General features: G+C 43.0%; 1 protein-coding gene across 1 annotated transcript in view; it reads left to right on the forward strand.

Moving 5' to 3' along the window:
• The window catches only part of LOC142741709 (cilia- and flagella-associated protein 337-like), a 170,494-nt gene that overhangs the window by 122,128 nt on the left and 33,783 nt on the right, over positions 1 to 14,583 (forward strand). The window contains exons 23-25 of the mRNA XM_075851051.1: positions 1,122 to 1,214; positions 1,300 to 1,358; positions 3,763 to 3,904. Coding sequence (XP_075707166.1) covers positions 1,122 to 1,214; positions 1,300 to 1,358; positions 3,763 to 3,904 — 294 coding nt within the window. The remainder of the gene's footprint in view (positions 1 to 1,121; positions 1,215 to 1,299; positions 1,359 to 3,762; positions 3,905 to 14,583) is intronic.

A 14,583-nucleotide genomic window follows, 5' to 3' on the forward strand; every position in this document is an offset into this window, starting at 1 on the left:
TGTACACAACTGTCACTTTGGATGTTGGCAGCGCTTTTTAAGTTTACCCATTTTCGTATAAATTTACTCTACTGGAGTTCAAAGAGGGCTTTGTGGCATGTGTGATTCTGGATGACACTACTCATCTGGGGTCTGTGGCATGTTTGTTTTTTTGGCCGAGACTCTATAGCTGATACTCTGTGGGGACCTTGCGGAATGGAGGGCTTGCATTCATGGTTGGCTCTGTGTCTAGCTCTGTTATAAGGGTACTGTGGCCGTCAATGTTCTGAGGGCACTATTGTTATGAATTCTGTGGGGGCGACTATAATATGTATGAGTTCTTGTTTAAGCAACTTAAAAGGAAACCTGTCACTAGGTTAGGAGCCACTAAAACACCAGCATGTAGTTATGCAGCTGTTGTTTAGTATTTCAAACCTGTCCACGTCAAAACCCGGCCAATTTAGCAATGGATAGTAAAAGGACTTACAAGTTAGTGAGATGAGCCCAAGACATGAGTCCAGCCATGTCTGCCTATGCGCATTTAACACACAAAGCCGAGAACAGTGCACCTTTCTTCACTGCGCATGTGCCGTGTACTGTCCTCATCTTCATGTGCGAAATGCGCATTCACCTGATGCTGCTGGACTCCTGTCTCGTACTCGTCTCGGACTCATCTTGCTAGCTTGCAAGTTTTTTTACTAACTATTGCCGTAGCAGCTGGTTTTGAATTCTTTGAACGCTAATCCCCAGCTACATAACCATCAGCATGTAGTCAAGTCGCTCCAAACCCAGTGACGTGATAAGGCTATTTTTTTTTAGTACAGAGCACTGTTCTTTTGTTCATCAATGCACATTTTTATTGTTGCCTTCACTAGCGGCTGACAGCTGTATTTCGCTCCTATTGAACTAAGCAGGCCTCTTGTGACAGCAACAGGGAGAAGAGATTTTTAGAAGAACATGTATGGGGGAATAGAAGAACAGTGCTCTATACTAGAGATGCATTCATTCATTCATTCATTCATTCATTCATTCATTCAATCATTCTCTACCCAGAAGCCTATTACTGATGTTTTTGTACATATCCTACGTCTTTTCTACTCATAAATATGTGTTTTAATTGGAAGACATACATTTCTCCACAGTAATGGACAAAAGTGTTAGCAAAATTCTTTTTTTGAAAACGCGGACTGTGAAGTTACAAGGAGCAGCGTCACTTGTCTCTAATGGACCATTAGGTAATTCATTATAAAGTATAATGGTTGTTACTAAAGATCTGTGTTTATAGTGGAAAGTAAGGACAAATTATGTATTTTTTTATAGGTTTTGTCAATTTCTGGAATATATTGCAAGGAGGAAAACTGACTGCAAGTTTTAAACCAGTAAGTGTTCATCTGAATAACACTCAAGTGTGTGAAATACATTGCTGACTGACATCAGAATATAAGATCAACATCTAATTTTTGCTTTGCGATTTAATAGAGCGCTGTTCTCTGCTTTCTTGGGCAGTACCATAGAGAATGAATCGAGCGGCAGTGAGAATACGTGTCCACCGCTCATTCACGGATGTTTGAGGAGAATTGACATATCAGGCATTACATAAATAGTCAAATGTAAATACATCTCATAGCACAGTAGCAAGATGCTCTGTACCACACTGCATTCTGGGAGAAGTAGTGTCTGATCTAAATCTACACTTCTCAGAATGCACTGAGCTAGCCGGGAACTATGAGATCAGCAACGCTGGGTTAGGATGGGCGATAATACAGACTGCAACTTAGGATCAGTACTAGATAAGTAATGTACTTAGAAAGCTAATCACGTTTTTCCAAAATTAGTTCATGCAAAACAGCAAAATTATACACAGAATTCCACGCAGAAAAATGAGATACATATGACAGATAAGTATGAGAGGGATAGATAGATAGATAGATAGATAGATAGATAGATAGATAGATAGATAGATAGATAGATAGATAGAGTAAAAGTGGATCTGTCCGCTCAATATGCTGGTCTATGTAAGGGCAGCAGATTTACAGGGACAGGTCTGTTCTACTATTAATTAAAATGACTAATTGGAGCGATCAAAGAGTCTGATGTATTCTTAAAGGGAATGTGTTGCCAGAAAAACATGTTTTTTTTTTAAAAATTAAACATTTAGTGTGTGGGTGATTAAACATTGTTCACATTTTTTTTATTTTTTTGCACGAGTCCATGTAATATTATAAATTATTTCTAATTTATAATACTACCCATTTTTGGTCACTAGATGGAGCTGTTCCCAAAATTGCAGCATTGCAACATTGGGTTAAAAGCCCTCGCTCTAGTGAGCTCTCAGCATCCCCCCCCCTCCTTTATCCTGGCTAGTGCCGGGATAAACGAGGGGTTTGAAAGGTTTAACCTCCTACACTGTGTGTCGCCATTTTTTGAGGTAACCCACAGTGTAGTAGGTTTACATACAGTAGTAAACACACACAAACACTAACATACATTGAAATCTCTTACCTGCTCCTGCCGCCGCGGCTCCCTCCGGCCCGTCCGCTCCCTTTGCTGCCGCTGTTCCATGTGCACAAGTCCGGAAGCCGCGACCGGAAGTAGTAATATTACTGTCCGGCCGCGACTTCCGGTCCACAGGAAAATGGCGCCGGACGGCGCCAATTTCGAATAGGACTGTGTGGGAGCGGCGCATGCGCAGTTCCCACACAGACGCCGTACACGGCAGTCAATGGGACGGGAGCCGTTCGCAGTCCCTATGGGACTGTGGCTGCCGTATTCCATGTCTGTGTGTGCCGTTAATCGACACAGACAGAAATGGAACAAAAAATGGCAGCCCCCATAGGGAAGAAAAAGTGTAAAAATAAGAAACAGTAAAACACAAACACACAAATGAAAATAAACGTTTTTATTAAAGCACTAACATCTTTAACATATAAAAAAATTATTTGTGATGACACTGTTCCTTTAAGGATAGCGCTCCCCCACTTCCCTCTGCCCTCAATCATCACCGAGAGGGGTGGGGGGCTCGCTATCCTCGTGAATACACCAGACTTATAACCATTAATTCCGGTGTATTCTTTGATCGCTCCTATTAGCCAAACAGCACAATATTTTTTTTGTGCCATTTTGGCACATAGAAGGACAGACCTGTCCCTGTAATATGCTGACCTTACCTAGGAAAGCATATTGAGGTGACAGATCTGCTTTATAGGGGGTTTTCCACCTATATGATAATATATGCCGTCACTTGCTAATTGGTGTGGGCGTGACTGCTAGAATGAGGGATCTGTGGCGCTCTGTGGATCACCTTGTCTCTTTCTGATTTTTTCCCTGCACAGCGCCACCGCTATTCAGGCGGTGTTCAGGTACTGCAACTTAGCCCCATTCACTTGATCGCTGAGGTAGCTTAATACTTAGAAAGAATTATCCAGTATGGCCTACCCCTATAACTGCTTGTGTATGTGTTCTCTGCTCTTGTATATATGCTTAGAACAATATCTTATGCTCTAGCTGCCGGTCCTCACAAACCCAGAACTGAAATCGACCGCATCTTGACTATGATATAGGCTCCAAATGAAACATCACTGTTTAACTAAATCATTGTACAAGTTTCCTGTAAATTCACATTAGCCCTGCAAGGTTATTAGAACTCTTCTGGTTGTAATAGGGATGATTCTGATAATTAGAATATGTTAGCGAACTTAATATGCAATTCCCTAATAAATAACCCCCTCCCCACTGCTAAACCCGCAATTAATAGTGCATTATATAAATCCTTTTTCTCTTAAGTCTAGGACTGGGTGTCAGGTCTGCAGTCTTGCCGTTACTAAGGACAACTCACTGATGTTTGTAGCAGATTGCATTGGTTATATATATGTTTATGACATCAAAGACTATGCTATGCAGGGAGCTGAAAAGGATCGACCGCCATGTAAGTTTAATTTTACATTATTTGAGTCATTTATTTGACAAACTTTTCAGACAGGACTGATAAAGAAAATATTGGGCAGGAAAACATTTAGTTAACATTCTGAGAAAATGTATATTTCAGGATTACCAAGAATGTCATCCCAAATGCATATAAAAAAAAAAAAATAAAGCACCAAATAACAGATTTATGTTTCTCGCTAATAACAGATGACAAACACTGGGGCAAATTTACTATTAAAAATAAGCCGGAATTTTAACATGCTGTGCACCACATTTATTAACTGTTTTAGAGACTTATTTGACACACTCAACAAGGGGTGTGGCTTAGCAGGAAAGGGGTGTAGGTTTAGTTAAAAGGGGCGTGGCTTAAATAGGTGGTACTTTGATCAATTTGGCAAATTTTCGGACAGCCTTGTCTAAGTTTACACTGTATTAAAATGTAGACAGTATTAGCAAATCTGCTCCACTGTGTGTGATTCTGCTGCCATGTTTTACTTCACTCCCTTTTCCCAATTTTCTATTGCCTGTAAATTTACAAGAACCCGGGGGCAGAGTGAATGGAGTAACAAATGAATTCAGGATCAGACTACAGTTTGTTTAGACAAAGAGTTTGTTTGTAGTCTGTAACCATGGAGCCAGATATGTCTGCATATAAGTCATATACAGAAAACGGTAGAATAATATTATTACTCAAGACTATTTGCAAAGTTGATACGTTTTTTAAAATATTTGATGCATTGAAGCAATAAAAAAATGGTGCTCGTTAGGCCATAAACTATTTTTTTGCTATTTTTATACTGTGAATTATGTAGAATAATCTCAGCGTGTAGGAAATATAGCTGATAAGGAGGGTCACACAGATCAGCAGAATCTTCAAGTTTAGAAGGTAAATGCACAAAAAAGGCTGTTTTGTACATGAGTACGTTGAAATATTAGCAGTCAGCTCAGAGTTTCAGCCCAGGGCAATGAACTTTTATATAGAACTCCTCAGCGACTTCAAATATTCTCATTACAAATGAGATAATGAAGTTGTCTGGGTCATTGGTATATAGAATAGAATAGGCAAAGCGATTTCAATTATTATTCTCCTAAATCTGCCAAAAAGTGAATGTCTAACCTGACAAATCATTTTGCAAAATGTACACTGATGGGCGAACACTGACTCACAAATTAGGAGAGACAAATCACTCATCTCCAATTCTTTTAACTTACATTATCCCATTATTTAGGGAATTTTTGTCATCTACAATTTACTCAAGTTATAATAACAATTCAGTTAAAGTTAGATGCCCTGGCAAATTCCTTAAAGGGGCATTATCATTATTTCATATTATGGCATAGGGCCAGGATATAACATAGCTATATGACTGGTGGGAGTACGACCTCTGGGACTCCTGCTGATCACAAGAATGAAGAGACAGAGGTCCCTTTCGTATTTCTCCTGCACAGAGGCATGCCCAGCCACCAGAGTATTGCTACACATACCCATTCAAGCAAGTTGTATTTCTCCGCACAGCGGGTTCCCAGGTACGCCGCTGTGCAAGGAAAATCACAGCGGCTAGTCATGCGGCCCCCCTTCATTCTAAGGAACAGTTCTGGCCTCGGGAATCAGACCCCCATTCGTGGGTAAGTGACACTTATTAATTAAAGTAGTTTGGTAGGCTATATAGTGTGTACTCCAAAATTGATAGAGTTTTCAGATATGTTACACATCTAACTTGTTTATTATTTTTAATATTTTATATATATTTTTTTATATTTTTCTTTTTCTTGTTTTTATATATATATATATATATATATATATATATATATATATATATATACATACATATAGCACTAGATATTTTGCTTTACAATATTATTGCTCCAGGTGGGGACCGGTAACCCCACTTGTGAAAGCGTCAGCACTGGGCTATTCCTGTATGTAACACAATCCTAATCACCTGCACCAGGAACGGAGTGAATAGCTCAAGAGCTATTGGAGCAGACTTGTTGGTATGGCCACCAAATACTAGACCATTGCGTTTCTTTACTTTATATATCTGCCGAAAATCTTCAGGGGCCTGCAGTATTAATCTGTTAGATCTTCTAGCATTCTAGAAGTCTAAGTGCACAATGTACTAGGAGCATCGATTCAAGCGTGGCATGGACATAAAATGCTAGCCACTGTTGGGGGCAGAAAACTCAGTCTTAAAAGGCAGAGTACACACCTCCTGTGTGTTATAACCATTAGAGGACACAGCACACAGTGCATGTCCCGCCCCGTTGGTAGAGGGCTCATCAAGTTCAACCAATCACTTACCGACTTGACCCCGGCCTCCCCTGAATGACGTACAGGGGAGTGATTTGAGACTCGACGCTGCACTGTATAACAGTGCATGGTCCATCCCCATCGCTGGCAAGGCTCAGACATTGCTCCAATCCCTCCTCCACGTCAGCGGGGATGGAGCACTGTCGGGACATACAGTCATCATCCATAATACAGTGTGAACTATGACCTGAATTGTCATTCATAGTTTCATCTGGCGGGGGGTTCTGATTCAGTATGTGTAGGCTATTATTCTTATTAGGTACTGATGTTTATGGGTTTTTGATTATTTACATTTTAAATTCGCTGTATTTATGATTTCAACATTCTGAATTCACTGTGTAGCAACTATCTAGTCCAAAAGTATAGAATAGATGAGCCAGTGTTATATGAATAACCTGTCGGATACATTCCTTTTGAAGTAAGAGTCTATCTAGATTACCTCCACGATTGGACGATCTGATCACCTCTATAATTTGGAATGTGATTTCTTCCTCTCTGTTGTTATGTATCTCTTGCATGGGTCTTGCTAGACATGTATCTTCTTCTCTACAGATTTTTCCAATGTGATCCCTGATTCTTCTCCGGAATTCCCGGATCATTGTGCCCACGTCGTTTTGGGGGCAAGTACATGTTGCCATGTAAACAACCCCCTTGGATTTACAGTTCCCAAATTCCCTATTTTTACAATTTTGTCCTGTAACCGCACTCTGAAATGTTTTATGGCTGTGAACTAAGCAGTCCTGGGGGTTCTTTCCCCTTCTAAATGTGATCAGTGGGTGTGGGGCAACTGCTTTGTTGAGATCTTTGTCAGCAGTTAAAACCCCCCAAAACTTTTGAAATATATTCCTGATCTCACTATGTCTATTATCATAAGTTCCCACTATTCCAATTGGACCGGTGTCTCCCCCTCTGTTGATTTTTTTGGGACCAATAACTTGGTTCTATTATTCTATTATTGAATAATGCATTGTGATATGCATCCCTCAGTATTTTGTCCGGGTAGCCTCTTGTTTGGAACCTTTGGCGCAATTGCTTAGATTTGTTTATAAAGTCCCCTAAATCCGAACAATTTCTCCTAAGCCTGAGATATTGTCCTTTGGGGATCCCCGTTTTTAAACTGATTGGATGATGACTATCCCATGCTAGGAGTCTGTTTGTTGCTATAGATTTACGAAATTGTTGTCAAATTACCCCTTTCCGTTTTGCTGATGGTTATGTCTAGAAAGTTGATTGATGTTTTATGTATCTCTGAGGTGAAAAATAGACCTAGTCCGTTTATATTTAATGTGCTGACAAATTTATTAAATTGGTCAACAGAATCGTCCCAGATAATCAAAATGCCATCTATATACCTCTCTCATAAGATTGGTCCTCCCACCAGCCCAAGTAGAGATTGGCATAACTGGGGGCACAGGGACTGCCTATGGCAAACCCCCTGAGCTGATGAAAAAGTTGTCCCCCAAAATAGAAAGATGTTCTTGGTAAGAATGAAGTTCAACATAAGAACTAACCCATTGTGGGCTTTAAATTGTGTGCCCCGTGTTCAACCTCACATCCTTGATCAAGGGGTATGGAGCTATATAGGGCCTCCACGTCCAGGCTTGCCAACATTGCTCCAGATGGAATCTCTATTCCTTCTAGTCTCTTTATATCTGTCGTGTCTCTTACATAAGAGGGGAGAGCCTGAACAAATTCCCACAAGACGTTATCTACGTAAACACTGATGTTCTGTGATAGGCCGTCTATACCGGACACTATTGGCTGACTTTTCAAGGGGTTTGTGCCCTTGTATATTTTAGGTACACTATAGAAGGTGGGAATCTGTGGGTTTTTTGGACACATAAATTCGAATTCATGTCTACTGAGAAGTTTATCTCTCATGGCCTAACATAAGTTTTAAGCTCATTTATATCATCATGTATTGGGTTATTTGCCAATTTTTGATCTCCTGTGTTGTAAGGTTGTTATGATACTGGTATAGATCTCTATTAGCCCCCAGTTGTTCTATCTCCTTCGTTACCAGTTCAATGAACAGATCAATGTGTTTTTCCCAGTGGTGCAGATTTTGTACTTTTTTTCTTTAATTTAGTAAAGAGGCTCTCGCCCAACACTCCCTCATTTTCTTTCAGTAAGTCCATTGGATTTAAAAAATCAGGGTAATCTGTCTCTTCTATTCCCATTTCCCTGCACTGTTTAAAGTCAGGGAACTGGGATTCTTATAGAATTTAACCCACTTCAATTTTCGCATGAACAGATTAAGAACCTTAATCCAGTCGAACGTTTCACACCGTGTAGTGGAAACATATGACAGTCAATTTGTCAATAGTGTGATGTCTTCTGCTTCTGTCAGTGCCTTCTGAATCACACTGTTTGATGTCTGAAGATGATCTTTCTGAGTTTGAGTCAGTTCCTTGAATTGTGCCCTCAAAATTATAGGCTCTGTGTTCCTTAAATGCCTGTAGGCCCCCTGCTGTTCAAATGCCCCATTATTTTTGAAGGTTTTCATTTTTTTAAATTTGTTTCTTTAACCCCTTCCCGACCACCCCACGTTAATTAACAGGCTGCAGCACTGGTCCTTGTGCCTGCAGCCCGTTAATCTACGTGTGCTCCTAACAGACCACACAGGCGCTCCCCGCAGCCCGGCATCTCCCAGTACAGGCTGCTACTAGCAGCCTTAGTACTGGGGGAAAACATCGGGTTGGATCAATCTCAGAATCGCTTGGATAGGTAAAAGCATTCCCAAGTTATTGCCACATATAGTGACACATCAGCAGCGTCCACAAGGCCAAAACAGGCTCAGTCCTCAAGGGGTTAATGATAAGGATGATTTTTCTAAGGTTTTATTCTCTTGTTCTAATAAAATCTGCATGAAACGTATTGAGCTCGATGTTGCTTCTGTTGCCCATCTTTCTAGCAATTCTGATGTTCTAGCTCTTCTCGCTGGGATGATATTGATCCTAAAACCTTTGGGGACTATATTTTGTTGTATATAATTTTCTGATCTCTGAACTTCCACCATGATCTAATATTGTCCTTATATGTATTGGACAGTGTATTAAATGCTGATTTCAGCATTGGAGTGCTTGTAGCAGTCAAATTCATTCTACCCGAAAACACCTCTTTTTCATCGGTTAACCATTGTTGTGTATTTATGTCTTTTCATAAGAAGCCTGCCATATTTTTCACTCCGTACCTGGTGCAGGTGATTAGGATTGTATTGTATACAAGAATAGTCCAGTGCAGACGTTTTCACAAGTGGGGTTATCGATCCCCACCTGGATCAATAAAATTGAAAAGAACAATGTCTACTACTATATATAAAAAACAACAAAAAGATAAAAATTATAAAATATTAAAAATAACAAACATGTTAACTTATATGAAAACTCTATCAATTTTGGAGTATACACTATATTGCCTACCAAACTACTTTAATTAATAAGTGTTAATGTGAAGTGCAAAAGCATTAGACAAATTATTATTGATACATTTGTATCATCATTCTGTTCATGCTGATATACTTGTCAAGATCTAGGGGTATGTGAACCCACTAGGCTGCTCCACCGTAGCAGAGAGGCAGCTGGCCAAGTCACAGTCAATTCACAAGTCTATACAAAGAGTTCATAGTACGAAAGTACCTGAGATAGTACAGACAATGGCAGAGGCTTTGGCACGGATGGGACAGGATGTGGCAGGTTACGCCAGACGTGGCAGACGACAGCAGATGCAGCAGGTTGCGCCGGAAGTTGCGGATGACATCGGGTGCAGCAAGTTGCGCCAGACGTGGCGGATGACACCAAGTGCAGCAGGTTGCGCTAGACGTGGCGGATGACACCGGGTGCAGCAGATTATGCCAGACGTGGCGGATGACACCGGGTGCAGCAGGGCACGACTCCAACACTAGACAGGCTCAAGGGCAAAGCACAGCACGGGATAAAGGTAGCAGATAGCAAGGCACGGGAACACTGGGAACGGGATAACACTAAGGGACCATTTGCGATAAAGACATGCGAAAACTACAGCAATGCTCAGGCAAGGAATGGAAGGGCAGGGCCATTTTTATAGTTCAAGATGATCAGGAGCATAATTAATTAATTAATTACATATGCATGCTCTGGCCCTTTAAGGCTGGGAACCAGCCTTAGTGGAAACTACGGGGCAGAGCTTTCTCATGTCCTGACGTCTCCAGGGAGGAAGACACCGGCAGGAAGAGGGAGGTCTGCGGACGGAAGGTAAGTGGTGGTTGCGGTCTGTGACCGCGGCCATAACAGTACCCCCCTTACGCCCCCTCTTCTTGGGTCCAGAGCGAGAGAGGAATTTTTTAATGAGCGTAGGGGCATTGAGGTTCTCCTCTGGTTCCCAGGATCTCTCCTCAGGACCAAAGCCTCTCCAGTCCACCAAATAGAAAGTCCTCCTACCCTCTTGCAGTACAGGATCTCCTTCACCTCGAACACATCAGATGAACCGCTGGGGGCAACCACAGGACCAGGAGTTGTACTGTAGCAGTTCAGGACCACAGGTTTAAGGAGAGATATATGGAATGAGTTGGGAATCTTGAGCGTCGGGGGCAACCGATGTTTATAAGATACAGGGTTTATCCTTTGCAGGACTTCAAAAGGACCGAGGAACCTGGGAGCGAATATGTGAGAAGGCAACTTGAGTCTAATGTTTCTCGAGGATAGCCAGACTTTGACTCCAGGAGAGAATTGAGGAGGAACTTTTCTTCTTTTATCGGCTTGCTTTTTCATGCGGGCCACTGATTGGAGAATGGCAGCCTTAGTTTGCTGCCAGATGTGAATAAAAGTCCCAAATGAAGAGTTAGCTGCAGGTACTTGAGTCATGGCTGGCACAGGAAGAGGAACTCGGGGATGCTGGCTGTACACAATGTAGAAGGGAGACAAAGCAGTACACTCACTTGTGTTGGTGTTCTACGAAAATTTCGCCCAAGGCAGAAGTTGTACCCAATTGTCATGTTGGGCGGAAACAAAATGACGAAGATAGTTCTCCAAAATTTGATTGATCCTCTCTCCTTGACCATTGGACTGTGGGTGGTAGGCGGAAGAGAAGTCCAGCTTAACATCTAGCAGGTTGCACTGGGCTCTCCAGAACTTGGATGTAAAGTGTACGGCCCGATCCGAGACAATGTGCAGAGGAAGTCGGTGCAGATAGAAAATGTGGAGAATAAACAGGTTTGCCAGGTGAGGAGCAGATGGAAGGCCAGTTAACGGAATAAAATGTGCCATTTTAGAGAACTTATCCACTACTACCCAGACCGTAGTGCATCCAGCTGAGGAGTGAAGGTCTGGAATAAAGTCCATAGCGATATGCTGCCATGGGCATCAGGGATAGGTAGGGGTAGGAGCAGACCAGCAGGTTTGGAGCGGTTAGACTTGTTCGAGGCACAGTTTGTACATAAAGAGACGTAGTCCGCAACATCTCTAGGCAGCGTGGGCCACCAGTAATGAAGAGCTACCAAGTCCTGAGTCTTATGAACACCAGAGTGCCCCGCCAGTTTTGAGCTGTGTCCCCAGCAGGGAATTATTTTCCTGTCTGTAAGACCGACAAAAGTCTTTCCAGGAGGAATGTCTCTAATCTGCAATGAGCTAGCGACAATAATCTTAGATGGATCTATAACATATTGAGGGATCGAGACAGGGCATCAGCGTTCACATTCTTATCAGTAGGACGGAAGTGAAGCACAAATTGAAATTGGGCGAAGAACAACGACCACCTGGCTTGACGAAGGTTTAGTCTGTGTGCTGACTGTAGGTACATGAGGTTCTTGTGATCCGTATAAATGGTAATAGGGTGAACCGTGCCCTCCAACAGGTGTCTCCACTCCTCTAACGTCAACTTGACGGCCAGCAGCTCCCGATCCCCATTGAAATAGTTAGGTTCAGCCGGAGAGAATAGTTTTAGAAAGAAGCCACAGGCCACCATCTTGCCCTTAGAGTTTTTTTGACATATTAGTGCTTCAGCACCAACAGAGGATGCGTCCACCTCCAGAAAGAACTGCCGAGATGCATCAGGGTGATTAAGAACGGAGGCTGAGGTGAAAGCGTTCTTGAGGTTTATAAATGCTGACAAACCTTGGCGTTCACCCCCTTCTTGGTGAAGGTGGAGATTGGGGCAGTCAGAGACGAGAAGTTTGGGATGAATTGCCGATTAGAAGTTTGTGAATCCTAGAAATCGTTGTATGGACCGAAGCCCCTGTAGACGTGGTCACTCTAAGACGGATTTCACCTTCTCTGGATCGATCTTGAGTCCACGGTCATATACGATGTAGCCCAGGAAGGGCGGAGAGTTCCTCTCGAACACACACTTCTCGAGTTTAGCATACAGGCGATTCCCCCTTAACTGGGACAGAACTTGGTGAACAGGCCTCCGATGCGTCATCAGGTGAGTAGATCAGGATGTCGTCCAGATAGACCACCACACAGACATACAGCAGATCCTGGAAGATGTCATTCACGAATTCCTGGAACGCAGCTGGAGCATTACACAGCCCATAGGGCATCACAAGATATTTGTAGTGACCGTCTCTGGTGTTGAATGCGATTTTCCACTCGTCACCTTTGCGGATACGGAACAAGTTATAAGCCCCGCGTAGATCCAGCTTCGTTAACACCTTGGCCCCGCAAATTCTATTGAAAAGTTCTGAGGTGAGCGGCAAGGGGTACTTATTCTTGACCGTGATTTGGTTCAAACCACGGTAATCTATGTATGGACGAAGAGATCCATCCTTCTTTTTCACAAAGAAGAATCCGGCTCCGGCCGGGGAAGAAGACTTCCGGATGAACCCTCTCTCCAGATTCTCTTTAACGTAGGTGGACATGGCTAGGGTCTCTGTCAGGGAGAGTGGGATAGACCCACCCATGGCCATAGGGTGGTGAGGCATCAGGAAGTAACTCAACAGGGCAATCGTAGCTGCGGTGGGGAGGAAGAGTCTCTGCCTTCTTTTTGCTGAATACTTCCGTAAAACTGGCATAGCGTGAGTGTAGATCAGAGAGTGACTGAGGCAGTACAGGCAGAACCGTACAAACCTGATGTGTGGGGACAGTCTTTGCCAAAAGGTCGCCACCAATGCCTTATTGTTCCATGCCAACTCTGCTGCCAGGTACGACAGGAGATAGCATACTCTTCTACTATGGAACCTCCTTGCTTGAGGGTTAGCAGAGTGGCCGCGGCAGAAGATGTTCGACCCGGTTCTTTAAACACGGCATGGAAAGACTGCAGGAACAAGGCTAGGTCCGACGATTCAGGTCTCTGTTGTTCCAAGATTGCCCAATGTGAGGGCCTTGCCAGCGAGGAGGGAGATAATAAATGCTACTTTGGCCTCCTCAGAGGGGAAGAGATGAGCTCGTAGCCTAAAATGAACAGTGCATTGGTTGATGAACCCTTTACAGTCTCTGTGGTCACTGTCATAACGAGGAGGAAGAGGCAGCGAAACTGTGGATCCAGAGCAAACAGGATGAGTAACGGGCAGTGGAATGGCAGCAGTTTCTGGAGGAGACAGGATGTGGCAGGTTACGCCAGACGTGGCGGACGACAGTAGATGCAGCAGGTTGCGCCGGAAGTAGCAGATGACAACGGGTGCAGCAGGTTGTGCCAGACGTGGCGGATGACACCGGGTGCAGCAGGTTGCGCCAGACGTGGTGGATGACACCAAGTGCAGCAGGTTGTGCCAGACATGGCGGATGACACTGGGTGCAGCAGGTTGCGCCAGATGTGGCGGATGACACTGGGTGCAGCAGGGCATGACTCCAACACTAGACAGGCTCAATGGCAAAGCACAGCACGGGATATGGGATACAGGATACAGGTAACAAGGAACGGGAACACTGGGAACGGAATAACACTAAGGGACCATTTGCGATACAGACATGGGAAGACTACAACAATGCTCAGGCATGAAATGGAAGGCAAAGGCCCTTTTTATAGTTCAAGGAGATCTGGAGCATAAGTCATTAATTAATTACATATGCGTGCGCTGGCCTTTTAAGACCAGGAACAAGCACACGCGCGCCCTCTAGTGGACACTACGGGGCAGAGCGGCCTAATGTGCTGACGTCTCCAGGGAGGAAGACGCTGGCAGGAAGAGTGAGGCCTGCAGACGGACAGTAAGTGGAGGTTGCGGTCCGTGACAATACTGAATGAATCAAATATCAACGGTTACGTGGTAAGAGAATATAAATATATCCCTAATGGGTAAAAGACCATTAAATATAATGATTTTGATGATAAAATACTTGTTAATTATAAATCTTAAGCCGCAAAATGCTTTCCTTAATCTTGTAATATATTTATAATATACTGTAAGGAGGTCCAAGAGAATGCAAGATGTTAATTATCAGTTAATGAAAAAAAAT

This window comes from Rhinoderma darwinii, chromosome 2 (assembly GCF_050947455.1).
Source record: "Rhinoderma darwinii isolate aRhiDar2 chromosome 2, aRhiDar2.hap1, whole genome shotgun sequence".
NCBI classification, from domain to species: Eukaryota; Metazoa; Chordata; class Amphibia; order Anura; family Rhinodermatidae; genus Rhinoderma; species Rhinoderma darwinii.